Consider the following 21,856-nt stretch of genomic DNA (forward strand, 5'->3'; position numbering starts at 1 on the left):
AGACTGCCCAGTCCAGGATTCCTGGTCCGGCGTCAAGTCTGAGCTGGTACAGGTGTGCAGAAGGCATCAGCTGCCAGTGAGTCCAGGAGCTCCTCTTCCTCATGGAGAATAATTTGGAACCAAAGAGAATCAGAATCAGATGGGACAGTTTAGTCTGGGAACTAGAACCAGAACCCAGCCCACAGTCTAAAAAGCGGGTTACAGAGGTATGGAGCTTAAAAAGCAGCTTCAAGCTGAAAGATGCAAAATATATGCTTGAATTAAAAAATACTTTTATTTTGAATAAACTGAAGCAGCTTCCCTCACAGAGAATATCACGCAGGACCTTAATGTACAGCACAACAGAGGAAATGAAGGTCAAATGTTGCAGAGACCCGTTTCAGACTGGCACACCTGCTGCAGGTGTGTTTGTGCACCTGAGCTAAAAGGCACCCAAGAACGATCCCTGCCCCACAGCAACATGTTCACGTTTCAAAATAAAAGCTTTGAAACTGTCACGTGCCTACATTTCCTACCCCTATGTATTGCCCGGTGTTGTCACATGACCCTAAACCTTTCTCCTGTGGCTCGCCACCCATCACAGCCCACAGGTTACTAACTGTTAACGGGACCTCGAGCATCGTTAGCGTGAAGACCCTCAGGTGGTCCCGGTGTGCATGTCTGGTGGTTCTTGTGACTTGTGAATGGGCAACGAACACTTCAGCGTCCACTTGGTCCTTCAGGTAAGCTAAAAGTCACACAGACTACCTGAGATGGTGAGCGAGTCAGGACGAGAAGCACACTGAGGTGTGCACCTTCACTTTCTCACACCAAGAGACTCTCGGTCAGGCTAGAAAAATGCATTGTGGGTAAAAACATGCAGGTACATCACAGTTTTGCAGTCAAACACAAGCAGCAAACCCACACCTAACAGCCCAAAGTTTACCTGGACAGTTGAAGCTGAGCCTCCTGTCGGCTCCACGTGTAGGAAAAGTTATAAAAAATCAAACACAAACATCAGGAAACACAAAGAAACTCAGAATCGGGGGAACTAGAGGCAGAATTTGATCAAAGACCTCAGGGGGGCTGAGAGCGGGACATTTCTATGACTCAACAGCATAAATTGTTTACAAACTGCACATGCTCAGCAGAGGTAATCCAGCAGGTCTGGGGGTGGGGTTAAAAATGATTCCTGAGAAGGATTATGGGTGAAGGTCAGATGCGCGAGGCCTTTCCCAAAGTCAGACACACACTGGCTCATTTCACCCAGTTCAGTCCAGTTTGGTCTGGTTCAGTTGGGTCGGATGTTGGCGTAGTTCTTGATGACGCCGGAGAACCTGATGATTTGGACCTCTGGGTTTTTGGGTTTGAAGTCCTGCCATAGGTACTCAGGTGACAGCACCTTGCTGGGTTTGTTGATCCACATATACCTGAGTAAAGAAGCAGGAAGTAGAATCATCTAACGATAACAACAAGGACCAGCACATCCAGCACCTGCCCAGCCACCTTTCCTACCTGTTCAGGTGACTCTCCTCCTGCCAAGCTGCCTCGATGCCCCTCTTGGCGTCGTCCTCAAAGTTCTTGCGGCAGGTTTTGGCGAGCAGGTGAACTTCTTCCACCAACCCCCCGAACGCCCCTCCACAGTAGTAGAAGTCCCCCTCCCCGGGAGCCACGTAGGCGTTGGACGCAGGACTCCGCTCGTAGGGGAACCTGCTGCGGTCATCTCTGTAGTAACCTGCAGACACAGGTGGGAGCGATGTCACTAAAAGTTCAGGGCAGAACAAAGCCGCAGAAAGCAGAAGTGAACGCACCTGAAATCTTTTTCAGAATTTGGCCTGAGTTTTTGAGATGTACTCTGAGGAGATCAAGCTGTTATTTTAGGGTTCATGTCTCTGTACCTCTTCTGTTTTCATATGAGTATGCCATAAACGTAATGCCTATTTTTGACCTTGTGATTTGAAGCATGTGCCTTAAACTGAAATTCTCGCCCCAACAGGAGGGATGATGTAATCTGTCTGCTTGTTAGCACTCGTGTCCACAGTTTTCAAGATATTATGTTCAAATTCTGTGTGATGGGAGATACCAGTAACAGCTCCATATGGTGAAAGTTTGGTGAAAAGTCAAAATAAAGGTCACGCAGAAAAAACCTTATACTACGCAGACTTTTTGTCTTCACAACAATATAGCAGGCCTGCGATGGTTTAAGTAGCTAGGTTGGCTAAAAGCTGAGTTTGACCTCCAGAAACCAGAACAGCGTAAAACAACGCACGAATGTGTGAAAGTTTGTACAGAAGTCAACGATTTCAGCCAATTCTGCTCCGATCATAAATAAAATAAATTAAAATACAGCTTTAAGGTCATAGGTCAAAGGTCAGACATTGGCATGTTTCAGTAAAAACATCCTAAGACACCAAAACAGCCTTAACCTCTGACCCTAAATGCTGGCCTGGACCATAAGCTCCGAGCTCCCTGACCTGCACTCAATCTACAGCAGGCGGTGCTGGACCAAGGCCAGGAAGATGGTGAAGGACCTCAGCCATCCCAACAACAGACTGTTCTCTCTGCTGAGGTCAGGAAAGCGATTCCGCTCCCTGAAGACCAACACAGAGAGACTGAGGAGGAGCTTCTTCCCGCAGGCGATACGGTCTCTCAATCACACCACCACACAGTACTGACCCACACATATGGTTCTTACACACACACTGGACTTTCTGGACTTTGGTTTTGCACAACACTGGTCACTATATTCTTCAATTCCGGTTAATACTTGTACAGCTGCTGTTATTGTGTATATATTTATTTATATTTAGATTTCTTCATACATTCTTATATAGTTCTATATTGTGTATTTTGTTGTACAGTTATTTTATTTTCAACTTTAATTTATATATTTATCTTTATCTTATTCTTCCCTGTGTTGTACAGTTATTTCATTTTTAACCTTAATTTATATTTTATTCCTTCTTAGTTAAATTTACCCTTTTTAATTTTTCATATTTAGTTCCTATCTTATTCATAGCCTTTTCCTTTTTTGTTTTCTTTAGGTCACGAGCAGTTGTCCAAGCATTTCACTACATATCGTACTGTGTATGACTGTGTACGTGACAAATAAAATTTGAATTTGAATTTGAAGCGAGACATTTGGCCGGCGGTCACCATGGAGACCCACAGCCAGACTTTGTTTCTTTGGAGGTTCTCTGCTGATGTTTACAGATGTGGGAATACTCGGATGTGTGTGTGGGGTGTTTTTGATCGAGCTGAAACGTCGACCACGAACTCGTTATTGTACGGTTTCGTGGCAGTGCGGGAGAACAGACCTGGATGGATCACGGCCACAAGTCCTCCCAGCGACTCGGCCCCCCAGCGACCGTGGAACTTTGAGTCGACGTCCAGACAGAAGATGTAGTCGGCGCGGTTCTGAAGCTTCTTCTCGATCAGGTTCTGGATGATCTCCATCCTGCGAGCTGAGATCTCCTGCCAGCGGTTTGAGCTGGGCACCGAGCGCACCGTCAGCTGGAGGAGGAAGAGGAGGAAGGAGGCAGAGTCAGAAAACAAAGAATCCGCCAAGAGGCTGCGTTTGGTTACAGGATCCGTTTACCATTCTGCCGGCCGCCATGTTCACTTTGGGCACCTCGTTAGGGCGATCAGTGAAAACGTAAAAGTCCACCCTGAAGCCAACGAAGAAGTGCTCCTCAGACGTCTGCAGAAAGTCCTTCAGGAACATGATGTACCTGTGCAGAGGAGAGGTCAAAGGTAAAGCCAGAGACGCTGCTTTTAGGCCTGCAGGGAAACCGGAGCGTTGTGATGTCACACTTACTTTCCGACAGCGAAGACTGTGGCAGCAATGGTGATGTTCTTCCTTTTGTAGATGCTGTCCAAGAGAAACGGGTTGAAGGTTCCCTCCCAGACCACCGGAGCCAACCACGGCGTCACCGTCACCACGTCAGTACGACTGCCATTACAGAGACACGGCATCATCATCTCCATCATCATCATCATCATATTTATCAAAAGTACAAACATCATGACCAGGGCTCTAGAGTGCGACCAATTTGGTCGCAAATGCGACCAAATTTTTCAGTGGTGCGACTAAAAAAAATATTGCAACCTTCCCTGTGGTCAACAACAGACACACATTTTGCCCCTATCGTGGACTAAACCAATCAGAGATAGTCAGGGGCGGGACCTCTCTGATTGGCCGTGGTCCAGTTGAAAGTGCAGGTGGAAGTGGGAGGTGAGTAGCTTGAATAAAGGATATCAATTCATTAAATCCTGAATCGACTTTTAAATATAACTGTGTTTTGCCAGAAACGCCAGATTCTCAGATTAAAGCTCACAAAACCATTTCAACAACAACCAAACAGCGGATGAGAGCAGGTACACGGACTCCACACAAAGACGTAAACACAGACCCGACGCATCAGAATCAGCTTTGTCTTTCTCGGCTTTCTCGCCCGACGGTCCGTAGACGGACACGCTGTCGGAGTTCAGCGATCCTGATGCGTCCGGTCCGCGTTGTGTTTACGTCTTTTTGCGCTGATTCTGAGCTGCAGGTTTTGTCTCTCCAACCAAAAGCAAACTGCGCTTCACATTTGATCAATGTCGTCATTAATTTTGCTGTTTTGCTTCCACGACTATTAAAATCACACTCCATGCACAGCTAGCTCTCTCTCTATCTCTCTCTCTCTGTACTTCAAGAACAGTTCCCGTCTCCAATCTCTGTTTTCTGTATTATTCATTGGCTTATTACCCACCAGTCTACCGTTGTTTACAGCGCTGTGGCTGCTGTCTTTTTCTTTTTCACTTAAATGACCTCGGACAAGAAAGCCTGTTTTTTCTGTTGTTCAATACTGAAGAAATTTAAACTTTATATGCAGAACATTGTAGAATATTTTTAAGGTTATCTGCTATAAAAAGCCAGACCAGGAAAATCTCCTTCATGTTTTTCTGTGTTTTATTCTCAGTTACTTTCACACAAAGGCATCTGCTGTGATGTTCACAATTCTGATGAAGTCAGTGCTGATAAATGATCAGAATTATAATATTTCTGACTGTCTGAGGCAAAGTTGAATCGAATCGGGACTTTGAAAACCAGAATCGAGTGGATTATAGAAATCAGTGATGATACCCAGCCCTAGTGAGCAGCCTAGGCACGACAGAAGTGGATGTAGCTGTAATAGGAAAAGAACTATTGCTAACTTTTCTGTTAAGGCCTGATGCTTCTGAAATTCATAGCCAGTGCTCTGACACGGTGTCATCAATCTTTGAATGCTGAAAAAGCACAGTGTATCCAGAAAAACACATTATATTATATAAATTTAGAGCTGGGCGATATGAGATTTTTTCATATCACGATATGTTTTTTTCATTTCAGGCGATAACGATATCTATCACGATATAAGCCAAATAACTATATTTGTAAGATTTAAATGTGCCGTTGCTCACAAGTAAAATGTGAAATAATCAGCAGCTTGTTTTTAAATATTTATTTCCCATAATAAGTTCAACAGGGTAGATGTACTTAAGGAACATGAGACTTTTTCAGATAAATAAAGGCAAATATTGCAAACTACACAAAAGGCAGCCGCTAAAGCGTTTAAGTTTCAAAATAGAACAAACGAAACAGACTAAATTGTCAATTCCACTTAGAAACAAAATATTAATTCTAAAAATAAATCTTAGTTTGTTTTACAGAAGAACAGACAAAACTGACTAACTTTTGTCAATATCAAATAAACTGAGAACTAAAAGGAAATTCTCAATCTCTCCTTGTTGTATAGCTGAGCTTTTCAAACAGTTTTAACAGTTACTTTAGTCTGACAAAAGCCGAATGACGAATTAGCGCTTCCAGTCAGAGACTGAGGCTACGTCCACACGTACACGGGTATTTTTGAAAACGGAGATTTTCCGTTTTCGTTTTAAAAAAATAATCCCGTCCACACATAAAGGCAGAAATGAAGGAAAACGCTGCTATGAACATGCCAAAGCAGCAGGTGGCGCTAGATTCCTAACCGTGCAGAAATGTTGGCCAATCAGAAGTCTAGAAGCCTCGGTGGGAAAAAGTAAACAAAGCTGGGGCATAGAAGCAGAACCGAGTCGTATGTGTGGAGGGACAGTAACTGTGTGTATATGTAAGCATTTAAACACTGCAGAGAGTAGAATTAACAGTATTGTAGAAATTCATTTCACCGAAACAATAACGTGGCGCACAGTGTGACGCATGCACCAGTTTATTGTATTTCCAGACTTGCTTTCGGCACAATTTACAGTGCACGCTACTCTGTTTTTGTCAGACTTGAAATAGCAGAAATACCTTCACACTACGGAACTTCTATGGCTCTTCCGTTCGACAATCTCTCCGGCGTTGGAACCATCATCTGTTTTCTCTTCGGTCACGCTCGGTTGATTTTTCTAGTCGGCACACTCATTTCCTCCATTACCCGCTGGCTGCTTCCCAAACAAACACACGTGCGGCTTGGCACTTGTGCTGTATGTAGCAAGTCACGCGACGTGACGCTGCGGCTGTGATTGGTTCGGCTCTGCGCTACTGAATTTGGATCGGCTGACCTTTTTTTTTTTTTAAGAGGACAAGAGCGGCGAGGTCTATCGCGATAGCTTAATTTCTCTATCGAGTAAAAGTTATATCGCGATACATATCGTTATCGTTCTATCGCCCAGCTCTATATAAATTATTATAAAATTTGTGTGCGCCTAACTTTTGTGCCGGTACGCCCATGGCAAAAAGTTAGTCTAGAGCCCTGATGACATAAAGAAGCAGAGATACTGACCCGTGCACGATGCTGGGCTGGTTGTACTTCAGACTGAAACACAGAAACAAAGAGGTTAAAGTTCAATACGAGCCAACATCACGAGCCTAACGCAGCCAAGCGCGTTCAGTTTGTCCAGCAGGGAGCGCTGCAAAAGGGACACATTTATGAGGAGTTGATGCACGCTCAATCATGCAGGTAAGGAAATCCCAAAAAATTGATTCTGTTCATCTGGATGTTTTCAGTGGGAGATTCCTCACATGAAAAGACCATCTCTGAATCGAGGAGGGGCCTAAGGGTACATCTGTCACCATCCTACAATGCTGTGACTGCAGCCATTCCCCAACTCTCTGTGAATGGTACTCGTGGACACTGATCAGTGGTCATGACCATTTGCATGTTAATGATCATAAACTGACCTCACAGCCCATTGTAAATCAGTGGTGCTGGTTTCATGTCCTGTTTATAAGGTTGGAAACCTGCAGCCAGCTGAGACTGAAGGAGTCACCTGATGATTATGAAAAGATGAACAGAACCAACCTTTTGGGAATACATTTATGAGTTAGATCCAGATCCTGAAGGAGCAGAATGAAAGGAAAGATCCATGATCTTCAGTCACATGCATGCAGTTCCTGCTCCTGACCAGCAGGTGTCAGCCGTCACACATTTCACAAATATGAGGACCGTTTCAAACTGCCTCTTTCACTACCTTTCCATGACCTGATGAAAACTTCATCAGCTAGTAAAGTTGATAAGGAATAAGAGGCGAGCAGAGCGGTGCTCAGATATCAGAACAAACTAACTTCAGCAAAAAATGGACTACAAAACACACATATGACGTCATGACAGCTGTTCTAACCCTGCTAATTTATGAGAACATCCAGTAAAAGAGTAACCCTTCATCCAAGAAAGAACGATCAGATCTACTCATGTCGGCAGCAGCTGTTTGCCTTTTGGGGGAAGAAAAACTGTGATGCAACAGAGTGAAGCTGCTGAGTAGAAAGGACAGTACTTACTGCTCAGGAGACTCCAGGTGGAGATCAATACCAGGCTGACTGAACGTGGTGGTTTCAACGGCAGATCTGCAGCACACACACACACACACACACACACACACACAGTGTCTGTTTGTTACCCTTAAAAACACCTTTAGACCGGACTGACCAAGTTCCACAGATCAGCAAAGGTGCTTTATATGGTAAGGTTAAGACCCTACGATAACACAGGGAAAAGCTAACAATCAGACAGTCCTCTATTTGCAAGCACTTTGGTGACAGCGGGAAGGAAAAACTCCCTTTTAACAGGAAGAAACCTCCGACAGAATCAGGCTCAGGGAGAGCCGGGGCCATCTGCTGCGACCGGTTGGGGGGGGGGGGGGGGGGGGGGGGGGGGAGAGAAGAGGAAGACAGGATAAAGACATGCTGTGGAAGAGAGGGAGAGTCATACAGGGCTCTAGACTGGAAACTAATTCCTCAATGGTGCGACTAAAAAAAAACATCCTTGGTCGCAGCGGTGCAACCAGCCGTTAAAAAAACTCTGAAAGTCTCCGCGTGGTCAACAGCAGACACACATTATGCCCACATCGTGGTCAAAGCCAATCAGAGAGCGGGACCTCTGTGATTGGCTGTGGTCCACACATTCCTGTAGGCCTACCTGTCTATACATTTGAAAGCATAGGTGAATGGACAGAGTGAGTAGGGCTGGGTTTAAAATCACATTTCTGATTAAAATCAATTTTAACTTGAATAAAGCGACATCGATTCATTAAATCCTGAATGATTTAAAAATAAATGTATTTCACCAGAAACGCCAGAATCTCAGGTTGAAGCTCACAAAACTGTTTCAACAACCACCAAACTGCTAAAACAGGAAACACCCCCCCATTAAAGTGTCACAACCAACCACCCATGCTGAAACCAGCTTTACTGCCTGTTGTCAGTAGCAACAAACAGTAAAGCCGGTCTGCGCTATGGGCTGAACCACTGTTAATGGTGGTTGGGGGACACACACTTTGTATTCAGTTTTAGGATTTATAGGCAATGTTAACTGTAGCTTATTTTAATTGTATGCTAAACTGGGGTGGCAAGAGATTTTTGTAGGGTGGCACACGCCACCCCTGTAGATCCGGCCCTGCATTCAGTGGTATGCAAAAGTTTAGGCACCGCCGATCATTTTCATGTTTTTCCTTCATAAATCATTGGTTGTTCGGATCAGCAATTTAATTTAAATATATCATATAGCGGACAAACACAATGATATTTGAGAAGTGAAATAAAGTTTATAGGATTTACAGAAAGTGTGCAGAAGTTACGTAAACTAAATTAGGCAGGTGCATAAATTTGGGCACCCTTGTCATTTTATTGATTTGAATACCTTTAGCACTAATTATTGGAACATAAAATTTGTTTGGTGAGCTCATTGACCCTTGACCTACATACACAAGTGACCGTGGTTCAGGGGGTTGGGAAGCTCATCTTGTAACCGGAAGGTTGCCAGTTCGATCCCCAACTCTGTCTGTCTGTCTTGGTTGCTCGATGGCGTGATATGGCAGCCTCGCTTCTGTCAGTCTGCCCCAGGGCAGCTGTGGCTGTAACTGTAGCTGCCTCCACCAGTGTGTGAATGTGAGAATTAATGAATAGTGGAGTTGTAAAGCACTTTGTGAATTCAATCCATTATTATTATTACTAATCCAGACATGAGAAGGGTATTTAGGGTGGCCAATTGCAAGTTTTCCTCCTCTTTGCATCTTCTCTCGAGAGTGGCTACATGGGAGCCTCAAAACAACTCTCAAATGACCTGAAAACAAAGATTGTTCAACATCATGGTTTAGGGGAAGGATACAAAAAACTGTCTCGGAGAATTCAGCTGTCAGTTTCCACTGTCACCGGAAGTGACAGGTCAAGGAAAATCTTAGATAAGCAGAGGCGAAGAATAGTGAGGACAGTCTCAGTCAACCCACACACCAGCTCTAAAGACCTACAACATCATGTTGCTGCAGATGAAGTCACTGTGCATCGTTCAACTATTCAGCGCACTTTGCACAAAGAGATGCTGTATGCGAAAGTGATGCAGAAGAAGCCTTTTCTGTGTACATGCTACAAACGGTGTCTCTTGAGGTATGCTAAAGCAGCGTTCCCCAACCCCCGGGCCTCGGACCGGTACCGGTCCGTGAGTCGTTTGGTACCGGGCCGCGAGAGTTGAGGCTCAGGTGTGAAATGTATGGTTTTCAGGGTTTTTAGCGGTTTTCAGCGTTATTTTGTTATTGTTTTTAAGCGTTAACTCGGTTTTCTTGGGTCTTTTCACGTGTGTTATGAATAAATCTTTTTTTTCGGTACCGGTACTAGTTTTATTTTATTGTATTTATCCGTGACACATTAAAGGCCGGTCTGTGAAAATAATGTCGGGCATAAACCGGTCCGTGGCGCAAAAAAGGTTGGGGACCGCTGTGCTAAAGCACATTTGGACAAGCCAGCTTCATTTTGGAATAAGGTGCTGTGGACTGATGAAACTAAAACGGAGTTATTTGGACATAACAAGGTATGCATGGTGGAAACAGAACAGCATTTCAAGAGAAACACTTGCTACCCACGGTAAAATGTGGAGGTGGTTCCATCATGCTGTGGGGCTGTGAGGCCAGGGCAGGGACTGGAAATCTTGTTAAAGTTGAGCGTCGCATGGATTCCAGTCAATATCAGCAGATTCTTGAGAACAATGTTCAAGAATCAGTCACAAAGTTGCGCTGGGGCTGGATATTTCAACAAGACAACGACCCGAAACACTGCTCAAAGTCTACTAAGGCGTTCAGCAGAGGATCAAAAAAAATGTACTGGAATGGCCATCTCAGTCCCCAGAAATAAATAATATTGAAAATCTATGGTGTGACTTAAAGCGGGCTGTCCATGCTCGGAAACCATCAAACCTGACTGAACTGGAGAGGTTTTGTAAGGAAGAATGGTCCAAAATACGTTCAACCAGAATCCAGACTCTCATTGGAACCTACAGGAAGTGTTTAGAGCCTGTTATTTCTGCAAAAGGAGGATCTACTCAATAGGGCTGGGCCATATTATACCGCTGAATGCATGATAGAATATTGGTAAAACGCTCATGCGCAGTGCCTTTGTTTTCATACGCAGATGGCCGATTGTTGAGTGAAACGAATGAACCAGAACTGGTTTGTAAAAATGCTGCAACTTCATGTGGAACTGGTTTTTCGTGTTTGTCCATCAGATACACAACAAAGCACATTTTTTTGTAGAACGTGCAAGCGGGCCGTCGTTATTACCGTATTTGTTGGACTAAGGTGCTCGTAAATCTGGTCCTAAACTCCCTCTGCTTCAGGTCCTAAAGTCAAACGAACACTGCAGCATCACTGAGAGTTAAAAACTGTCTAAATTCTTTCATCTTTAATAAAACGACCAGCGTTGCTGCTTTACCAGGTGTAACTATGAAGTTTAACATCCAGGCATCCATGAAAACAAAATTTATTACATTTAACGGAGTTAGAAGTTAGCAGGACGTTAGCTCGCTAGTTTCGCTTGTTACCCAAGCATGATATAGCACGTTCTGACAGAGATTTTTCAAAAAATTTAATCATACTGCTCTGCTGTCACTTCCAACATAAATGAAGACAGAAAACTAAACAGCAGTGATGTTTGTAGGGTTACTGAAGTTGGGCTAGCTGCTATATAATGATGTGCTATGTGATCGCTAGCGACACAGCTATGTTAGCATAGCATAAACACAGTGAAGCTGGAGGATGAACACTAACACTTTTCCACTTGATAAAAGTTAACGTGAGGGTTCCTGATGGTTAGAGACAAATGCAATCGCATGGCAGGATGCTGTAAACGGACCAAACTTCAGTCAGAACAACTGAGATAATCCATCCACAATACGAGATTAGTCATTAATATACTGCAACAACTGCAACAACAAAGTTCGATTTATCTGACTCCTTTGTTTCGCTTAATGTGCGCTATAATCCCGTGCACCTTATGGTCCGAAAAAAACGTATTTGACTTTTTTTATTTGGCACACTGCAGTTTAATGTTGCAAAGCACCTCTTTTTAACTTCAGTGGATATTATACATGGTTAACTCAGGATATGTCAGCACATTTCTACTGGAAATGCCTTTTGGTTAAACCTTCAGCAAAAAATTTGCATTTGCACTGTTAAATTTTTATATAGCTTTAATGTACTCAAAAAACAGCTGCTTGTTTAAGTAAAATAAATGGAAGGTGTTTTTTTGCACTAGTAAAGTTGTGGAGTTGTATTTTGTCTCACATCAATTATATCATTATCGCAAATTTTCAAATATATATCGTGATAAATATTTTTGGCCATATCGCCCTGCTCTAACTACTAAATATATTGATGCAATTTTTCTGTTGGGGGGTGTCCAAATTTATGCACCTGCCTAATTTAGTTTACCGTATTTTCACGACCATAAGGGCACTGTGCTAAAAGGCGCAGTCTCAGTTATGTGTGCCCTTACTGTATTTAACACACACATAAGGCGCACTGGACCATAGGGCGCATACAAGTACCGTATGCGTATTTAAAAATAAAGCGGGAGCAAACCTGAATTCGGTACCTTACTCACATTTCTATTACCAATAATCGTCATCATCAACAACACACAAGCATACAAGTGTGCGTATTTAAAAATAAAGCAGGAGCAAAACAAAGTTTGGTACTCACATTTTTATCATCAATCAAACCCATCGAAGTCCTCATCCTCTGTGTCTGAACAGCTGCGCTAAATCTCCATCAAACATGCCAGGTTCACTTTCTTCACTGTCAGAGTCACTTTCCGTGCCGTGCGGCTCCTCGGAAACGATGCCGGCTTTTGCGAAAGCTCGAACAACAGTGCCAGCAGACATGTTAGCCCAAGCATCTACAATCCATTGGCAAATTGTGGCGTAACTCGCCCGGCGCTGCCTTCCACTCTTAGTGAAACTGTGGTCTCCACCGGTCATCCATCGCTCCCAGGCCGCTCGCAGCCTTACTTTGAACGGGCGGTTCACACCGATGTCCAGCGGTTGGAGTTCCTTTGTCAGGCCTCCCGGAATGACAGCAAGCTCACAGTTCATTTGCTTCACAAGTTTTTTCACATCGGCTGTGAGATGGGCACGCATAGAGTCACAGATCAACAGCGATGGTGATGCGTGGAAAAAACCACCTGGTCTCCTTACATACACCTCCCTCAGCCAGTCTTTCATCATTTCCTCATCCATCCAGCCCTTTTCATTTGCCTTAATGATGATTTCTGCTGGAAACTTCTCTTTAGGCAAAGTCTTTCGCTTAAAAATCACCATAGGCGGCAGTTTCTGTCCATTAGCATGGCAGCCAAGCACAACAGTAAAAGAAGACTTTTCGTGCCCCGTTGTGCGTATCGCTACCGTGCTGGTCCCCTTCTTCTCCACAGTGTGACTCACCGGGATGTCAAAAGTGAGCGGGACCTCGTCCATGTTAGTGATGTGGCTGGGCTGGATGTTTTTGTCGCCGATGTGTTTGCTGCAGTAGGAGCGGAAGATGGCCAGCTTTTCCTTATAATCCGCTGGAAGTTGCTGCGCTACCGTAGTCCTGGTCCGGATGGAAAAATGGCACCGTTTCATAAAACGAAAGCACCAAGACGGACCTCCTTGGAAATGTTCAATGTTCATCTCTTCAGCTAGTGAAACTGCTTTTAGCCGAATGGTGAAGTCGAAACGCTTCTCCCGCTCGCTCTTTGCTCGATGATCCACCGCTCGAGTCTTTCCTCCAACTCGGGCCACCTCGCCTTATGTCCGCGGAAACTCAGCTGCGTTTTCTTGACCTGTCGGAGCTTGTTTTCCAGCTTCCTCCATTTGCGAACCATCGATTCGTTAATCTTAAATTCTCTCGCCGCTGCTCGATTTCCATGTTCCTCCGCGTAGCTGATGGCCTTCAGTTTAAACTGTGCTTCGTAAGCGTGTCTCTTTGCCATTTTCAGGGTTGTTAAAACAACGATGTCCTGCATAATGCACATACCTGTTCTTTTATACAGGTATGTGCGATTGTCCCGGTATATACGATCAACGCCCACACTTCACCCTTTAACGTTCTCATGGTGTTCTCTACTACGTCCTCCTTACGACACACAGGGCGCACTGCACTATAGGACGCGCCGCACTTTTTGAAGAAAATCTAAGACTTTTAAGTGCGCCTTATGGTCATGAAAATACGGTAAGTAACTTTTGCACACTTTCTGTAAATCCTATAAACTTCATTTCACTTCTCAAATATCACTGTTTGTCTGCTATATGATATATTTAAATTAAATTGCTGATCCAAACAACCAATGAAGGAAAGACATGAAAATTATCAAGGGTGCCCAAACTTTTGCATACGACTGTAGATCTGTTTCAAAGCACTGCAGCACCTGTAACACCTGTTAGCTGTGTGACTCTTTCAAGGATCTGGCCTGTCATTAGCTAAGAGCGCTGGCTCTTTGGGTCTAGCTACTGCCAGCTTGAAGGCCTGTGGTACATCTCTGAGTCCTCTGAGCTTCATTCATGACTCATTTTAACCAATGGATGTTTGTATCTGTGTGTGCCTGTATGTCTGTGTCTATATGTCAGGTTGGGTATCAGACGCCACCTCTCTGGGGACATCTCAGGACCTCTAAGGTATGGAGGCCTATCTCCCCCCACCACTCCCCCTGCCAGTGGTGGACTCCCTCAGACATCGGTGCGTTGGTGGTTCTTTGTGTCCGGGGATGGACGTCCAGGTACACACCGGCTCACTCCTTGGCGGCCGCTTATCGGGGCCTGGAGCCTGGGGCTCGCTCGGGCCACTTCGGGGGTGGGGTGCCCCCGGCCTCTCGGCCTGGGGCTCGGTCACTCAGGCACAGCTGGCTGCCGGCGGAGCTCACGGGCGCGTCACTGCAACCCCCCCTGGCTTCTGCTCCGCGGCTGCTGAGTGAGCCCTCATCTGGGACTCTCCTCAGCTCTTTCTGGGACAGTGGCGCGGCTGCCCCTCTGTTGGTCTTCCATGGTCTCTTGTGTTCTGGGGGCCTCTGGATGTCTGGAGTTTTGATCTCCTCCATACCTGCTTCATGCCCTGGAGGACGGGGCTGTGGCCCCCCCACACCCTCTAACAGATCATTACATGAAGGAACCTTTTAAAAACAAGCGCGTCCATGCTCACAGGTGTACACACGGGTGATCACACCCACAAACTACACCCTTTTTGGCTCCTACCTCAAAGCACACTGTGTTCTGTTGATCTTATGTGCTGCACAATAATGTTTAATATTTAGTATTTACTGTCATATTCCCATATATCATTGTGATGTTGTTTATTCTATTACTCTTGTTCTCTTCTGCTTGTTTTCTTTTTTCTTTCTCAACAGGTGATCCAGGTGATCGATAGATGCATTTTTTGTCTGCTTATTTTGTTGGTTTTTGTTTTTTTGCCCTTTATCCCCGTCCCTCTTCTCCGCTGTTTTTCTTTCCCTCTTTCTTTTCCCCAGTCAAATCTGTCCCGTATTTAGCAAGTGAAAATAAATAAAATAAACAATAAAAGGTGAATCAAATGGACCATTATGGCAAGGCTGGGATGGTCCATTTGGTAAAGTAAATCCGTTGGGCATCTTCTTCTTCTTCGCCTTTAGACAAAAATTCTGATGCAAATGAGCCGAACGGGACAGGCAAAAAAAAGATATGAGTGCCGCCTTAAACACAGACACACAGAGTTCTTGTTACTTACCCCGCCTCCACTGTCTTCCACTTCTCCTCAAAGGACAGCGAGACTCTGCATGACACAGAGATCAAAGTTAGCCCCGCCCACCTCTGACAGGTTACCGGTTATCGATCAGATCCCGGTAACCCGCTCCCATCTTATTATCGGTGTTGTCGTGAGCGCATGAAGCAAAGATATTCCACACAGCCAATCACCAGCCAGAACAAAAAATGTGCAAGCCAATCACGTGTCAGCACAGCACGGGGCGCGGTCATGCGCCATCAGACACGTCTGCTTGTTATCGCCGTGACAATGGAGACACTTCTCCAACTTCGGCGATCGTAGCTCAAGAGTTGGGAGTTCGCCTTGTAATCGGAAGGTTGCCGGTTCGAGCCCCGGCTCCGATAGTCTCGGTCGTTGTGTCCTTGGGCAAGACACTTCACCAGTTGCCTACTGGTGGTGGTCAGAGGGCCTGGTGGCACCAGCGTCCGGCAGCCTCGCCTCCGTCAGTGCGCCCCAGGGCGGCTGTGGCTACAATGTAGCTGCCATCACCAGTGTGTGAATGTGTGGAAGATTGCGTATAGTGTAAAGCGCTTTGGGGTCCTTAGGACCAAGTAAAGCACTATACAAATACAGACCATTTACCATTTGTTAACGACCTTTGACCTTGAACAGCCGTTTCTGTCAAACACTGAAGAACAACACTTCGCAGAGTCAGCTAACCCACACTGCCCCCTGCTGACAGTAAACAACAGTAAACAGGTTTGGGTGTTGCTGCAGCCAACGTCGGCCATCTTTCCCTAACTCTGCCCTCGCCCCCATAACCATCAGCCAAGTGTCACAGCATTCCCAGAGAGGAACACTGATCCCAGACCTGCGCTGTTTCACACCTTCATCACCCTCGGTGTGCCTGTGGATGTGAAGCTGATTGGTCAGGGTGCGCAGAGAAAACATGCTGGAATCAGCTGAGCAGACCACACACGTCAAACACTGAGAGGGGGGTGGCTTACAGATGTGCAGCTGCTGCAGCTACAGGTGAAACAGGTGAGTCACTCTTCCACGAAACACATAAGCCTGGCGTGAGTTCATTTCCATGGCCAGTGAAAGTGAAATGGAAATCAGGTCATGGAAAAAGTTTTCACAGAAGAGAGAAACACATCAGGGACGTAACCAGGGAAACCATCAGTGGTAAAACACTTCACAGATCTGAGATCCAGGCGCTCCGGAGGCTCTCACGCTTGCCTGTGGGGAGCAGAGAGCTGCCAAACGTGTGGACGAGCTGCAGCTCGGGGACCAGCAGGTCCAAACATCCCCAGAACCCTGTTACACCCACTTTAGCTCATTGCTAAATCCCAGTTAGGTTTCCTTAGCCCTCGCGCTGACCGGCAGCTCTCACTTTACCCGCCCCTTTCTGCTGATTGGCTGCCCCGGCACACGGAAGTGTCATGTTAGTCATGTCCAAATTCATGGGCTGCTGCATACTGAGGACCCGGCCTTCGCGGTCTACGTGGGCGGGTCCTCAGAAGGTCGGGTACGCCGGAAGTAAACGGCTGTGAAATTGTACAGTCTAGCCTTCAGATTAGCGTCACCGCTGTCTGGGTGAAGTTTAATAAACTCAGCCGTCTGCTCCTTGCTGTCTAAAATATAACAGGACACTGACGTAAACTCACGACCGTCTCACACGTCTGTTTAATCAGTTTTCTGTTTGATGTTTATTCAGCTGTGTGAAAACCACCCGGGGGATTAAAAAGGTTTTTTTTTTAATATAATTTGATCTAATAACTTTAATCTCAGCCAAACTGATTGCCTCACAAACAAAGCCCAACAATAACATTTTAAGTTATCTAAGTGACTTATATATCACGTTTAACCTAAGTAGCGAAAGACCGCGGGGGTCTGAAAATGATGTGCCGGGAGTTGTGCCGTTCTTGGCGGCTCCAGTAACCCTCGAGCTCCCGGCTAGCTATCGAGCTGGTGGGTAACAGACGTCTCCGAAAACGTCGGAGCACTTTTGCAAATATGTGATATCTTGATAAACCGAGCAGATATTTGACGTTTACACAGCTACTTTCTGCCTGAAAATATGCTACAAGTTTATTTTGTGACCCAGAAAGATTAATAAGAGTAATTTTAAAACTTAGCAGCGGCCGCCATTGTTGAAAACTGGAATTGGCTGGGCCGCGCTATGAATTCTGGGATATGTGACTTTTTTTATTTCACCATTCATTAACTGCACAGAGAAGGCCTCGTTTAAATATGTTAATGTTTTCTTTAAGCAAAGACTATTAATAAAGTTTGTCATGACTGGGCCAAGTGTCCTCTTTTTTGGAAATCAAAGCATGGTCACCCTAACATGAATCCACTTCCTGGCTGTGACATCATCATCAGATCATCCAATGAATCCAACACAGCTTCACGTCTCGTTCGGTTTGTGTTGATGCAGCTTCCAACATTCACGCCGATTCGTGCGCTCAGACTGGGTCACGTGACCGTTTCAGCTGCAGTTCAAACTCAGACAGGAAGCTCTGTGACTTTTATTTTGAAAGTCAGAGACTTAGCAAAGAGGAAGCTAGCAGGAAGGAATCATGCGTGTCTGTGCGAGTGTGTGTGTTACCTGTAGTACTGGGACAAGTACAGCAGCCTGTGGGGTCAAACAAACACAATCATTAATCAATCAGCAGACCTTTAGCTCGTTAACATGTTCCTAACCCGAACGGCATTAGGTCGAGCGCCTCTCCTCGCCAACACGCCTACACTCAGGCTCGACCGCCGCCTCGGTCAGAGGTTACATTCTGTAAAACCAGACTATTACTGGACTGTACACATGATCATCAGGTGTTTGCGATAGAGCTGACCAATAGGAGCGCATGAACACACAAAGCTTCAGTCATCAGCCTGAACACACCTGAACAAACTGCTGTCACTCACGAGGCTTTGTGCCACTGTGAACCCTGAACGACGCAACGCTGCAAGCTCGAACACAGAGACGGGAACAAAGAGAGACGCCCTGAGCAGACCGAGCTACAGACCTGGCAGGATCCGCCTGAAACCTGAGCATGCTCCGTGTGTTTGCTCTGCTCAAAGCTGACATCGCAGAGGTCGAACAGAGGCTTCAGTAGTAAACGCCACATTAACAGTAGTATTAAACGCAGTATTAACTGTAGTATAAGTACATGAACTCACCCCAGCAGCACAGTGACAGACAGGATCACAGTCACAGCTTTTGTGTGGAGCACGGCCATCTTTCAGACCGGGACGGGTCCGATCCTCGCAGGTCTCTCGGTCCAGATCAGGACCACATCAACCACCGAGACCGCGTCCAGCACTTGGCTTCTGATCCAGCAAGTCTAATAAAACCAGCCCGACTCCTCTGTGTCTGCACAGAACGCAGCGTTTACTGGCTGGATCTGATTAGCAGGTTGAAGTGTTCAGGCACAACTCACATCCTCCACACCCTAGAGAGAGAGAGAGCAAGAGAATCTGAACTGTTAATAAAGGAGCAGCCAGTCAGCGGAGAAATGGGAGGAGCTAAAGCAGCTTGTTGGTGAATGGAGGGGCTGCAGCAACGTCCAGTCTCAGAAAGAAGATCAGCAGGTACACACCTGTGGCTCAGGTTACCTGAGACAGCCCCCTCCTCCTCTCACGGCTGGAGCACATTTAAAGCCCGCCCTGACTTCCTGTACGCTCTGACCTCCTTATCGCATCGTTATACGAAGCTTCTTTTCACAACTGTAAACCGAGACGCGTGTTTCGGCGCCATGAAGTCTGAAGTTATCTGGGCCTAAAATAACACGGCTGTAAACGGAGCGAGGTCACCTGACACAGGTGTGCTGTTGTCACAGTAACATAAAGTCGTCACATCAAACCTTCACACCGTGCGCAGGTGAATGTCACAGAAGACAGCAAAGCCCCGCCCACATTCAAGTAGCACTGCAGCATTCCAAAATGAAGCTTTTTTGCTTCAATGTTTCATTGAAGACACAAGTTGTGCTTTCTCCTTTGAATATTAATGATTGCTTAATAATTACCAAAAAGATTCATTTCTGATTCTTCAGTTAGTCAATAAAAGACATCAGCTCATCATGCAGGTGTGGAGCTGTGTCCACTCCCGTGGAACAACATGAAGGTATGCACACGCATCACATGACAGTCCTCTGTTTGTGTGAAAACGATGGTTGTTGTTGTTGTGCAGGATCATAAGCCTTTGCCTCCCTCCTGAGCTGAGCTCCAGCAGATCCTCGCTGGTCTGGAGTCGCTAACAGTACATCACATGTGCAGCTGCTCCTCTCAGCAGAAACAGGTAAACAGTTTTCCTGAGCTGCTCGGTCCTCCTCCGGCACAGAGGTCAGAGCACCTGCAGTGAAGCAGAGGGGAACAGCTCCAAAAACACAGATTTGTTCCTGTTTTAAGGTCTTGGAGCGTTTCCTCATTCTGACATCACTTCCTGGCTTTGAAAGTAGCGGCGGTTTGGGCATCTGACAGGGATGCCTCCAGGGTGAGGTGTTCTGGCCATGTCCCACTGGGAGGAGGCCCGGGGCAGACCTTACAATGCCGTGATTGCAGCAATTCCCCAACTCTCTGTGAATGGTACTCATGGTCTTTGATCAGTGGGTTTTGGTCAGTGGTTGTTGATCAATGGTCATGAGAATTTGCATAATTATGATTAAGGAACTGACCTCACAGCCCATTGTTCCTTCAGTGGGCTGGTTTCAGTCATTATGTAAATGTCCTGTTTATAAGATTGAAACCTGCGGTCAGCTGAGACTGAAGACGTCACTTGGATGAGTGACGAAACGTTTCTCCCAGAAAACGATACGTCCAGATCAGGGGTGCCCAATCCCGGTCCTCGAGAGCTAGCGTCCTGCAGCTTTTAGATGCATCCTTGTTCCCACACACCCGAATCAAATGAATGGCTTGTTATCAGGCCTTTGCCAAACATGATGGCATGCTGAAGAGGTAATCACACCATTTGATTCAGCTGTGTTGGAGTAGGGATGCATCTAAGAGCTGCAGGATAGTAGCTCTTGAGGACTGGGATTGGGCAGCCCTGGTCCAGATGAACAGAATCAACTTTTGGAGATCTATATATAACCCCTTTGTAAACGCTGTTCACCGAAGTCTATTTACCAACATACGTAAAGATATTACACATAAAAAATACACGGAAACATTGGAAATGACTTTTTGGCACAACACCGGCACTACACTTCATGATGTTTCCGTCTCTCCGTTTCCAGCCCGGAGCTGCCAACCAACCCGGAAACAGCGCGACACACACGGGCGGGCGGACGGACAGCACGTACCTGTGCAGGCGCTCGTCGCTCTCCTCCGTCTTCTTTTTTTTTTCTTTCTTTCTTTCTTTCTTACAGTTGTACTGGCGGTTGGCAAACAATTGAAAGGTGCCTGTCTTCTTCGTCTGTCTCACCTTCACTTCCTGCTCCGCCACAGCCAGCGGGGAGGCCACGCCCCCTAACCTCCCCCCGGTGCTGTGTTGAAACGCTTCCGCGTTTCTGGCTGATGCGCTTGGTCGTGAGCAGACTCAAGCTGGTCTCCGTGTTACTGAAGAACACGAACACAAAATATTACACGCAGCGCAATGTTTACACAAACACACTTCCTTGGATGGCTGAGTAACGGGAAACACCCGCAGCAGATGGGTGAGGGTGAGCACCACCACCAGTGACGGAGAACCCTCCCCATGTAACCAGGAACTCCCCGTGGGTTTAATTCACCAAAAGGCTTCCCGTGGTTCACTCGATCTAAAGCCAGTCAACCTGTGGCTTTAGAAGCATCAATTAAACACGAGAACTGATGGATTCTAATTTGTGTTGTACAGTTATTTCCTTTTTAACCTTAATTTATATTTTATTCCTTCCTAGTTAAATTTACCCTTTTTAATTTTTCATATTTATTTCCTATCTCATTCATAGCCTTTTCCTTTTTTGTTCTCTTTAGGTCACGAGCAGTTGTCCAAGCATTTCACTACATATCGTACTGTGTATGACTGTGTACGTGACAAATAAAATTTGATTTGAATTTGATTTTTGGGCCTGCACAAGTTTCCTTGTATACACTGTCAGTACCATCCTTTCACTTGATGCCAAACTGATTTTCCAGGGAAGAGATACACACTTATCTAGATCCTTAGATAAAATCCTGGCCTATAATTATCCACCCAGCTCACTTTTCCAGTTTTGACCAAAATACAGACATTTAGTGTGGGAGAATGTCATGGATCACAGATCCAGTGAAACAGAGGGCTGAAACAGGAGCTAGCCTTAAACTAGCATGTCTCAGATTTTCCTGTGATCCAAACCACAGGCCTTACTATCAAATACTTTATGAATGGCTTCATATACCTCACGTGTCAATACACTCATAGGTCCATTGTTGTACAGTGTAGTGT

The 21,856-nt window shown here is 45.7% G+C and overlaps 2 protein-coding genes across 3 annotated transcripts in view; both read right to left on the reverse strand.

The window, feature by feature from the left end:
• syngr1a (synaptogyrin 1a) overlaps positions 1-21,856 on the reverse strand; it is a 153,405-nt gene that overhangs the window by 77,613 nt on the left and 53,936 nt on the right. The gene's annotated exons all lie outside the window — the stretch shown is intronic.
• Positions 256-20,913, reverse strand: LOC147333318 (globoside alpha-1,3-N-acetylgalactosaminyltransferase 1-like). Of its 2 annotated transcripts, XM_086290418.1 has the most exons (11): positions 20,754-20,913; positions 18,634-18,905; positions 18,065-18,091; positions 15,478-15,522; positions 7,763-7,828; positions 6,768-6,800; positions 3,797-3,931; positions 3,578-3,710; positions 3,297-3,492; positions 1,495-1,714; positions 256-1,409 (listed from the first exon to the last, which is right to left on the reverse strand). In XM_086290418.1, the coding sequence occupies exons 2-11, from the start codon at positions 18,690-18,692 to the stop codon at positions 1,271-1,273; spliced, it is 1,053 nt and encodes a 350-aa protein (XP_086146544.1). In that variant the 5' UTR covers positions 18,693-18,905; positions 20,754-20,913; the 3' UTR covers positions 256-1,270. The 2 variants fall into 2 exon arrangements, with proteins under 2 accessions (XP_086146544.1, XP_086146545.1); XM_086290419.1 differs by lacking the exon at positions 15,478-15,522.

Source organism: Aulonocara sp. 'chitande type north' Nkhata Bay, linkage group LG4 (assembly GCF_057382095.1).
Source record: "Aulonocara sp. 'chitande type north' Nkhata Bay isolate Kocher_YH1m ecotype deep benthic linkage group LG4, A_spYH_male_GT1.1, whole genome shotgun sequence".
Taxonomy (NCBI): Eukaryota; Metazoa; Chordata; class Actinopteri; order Cichliformes; family Cichlidae; genus Aulonocara; species Aulonocara sp. 'chitande type north' Nkhata Bay.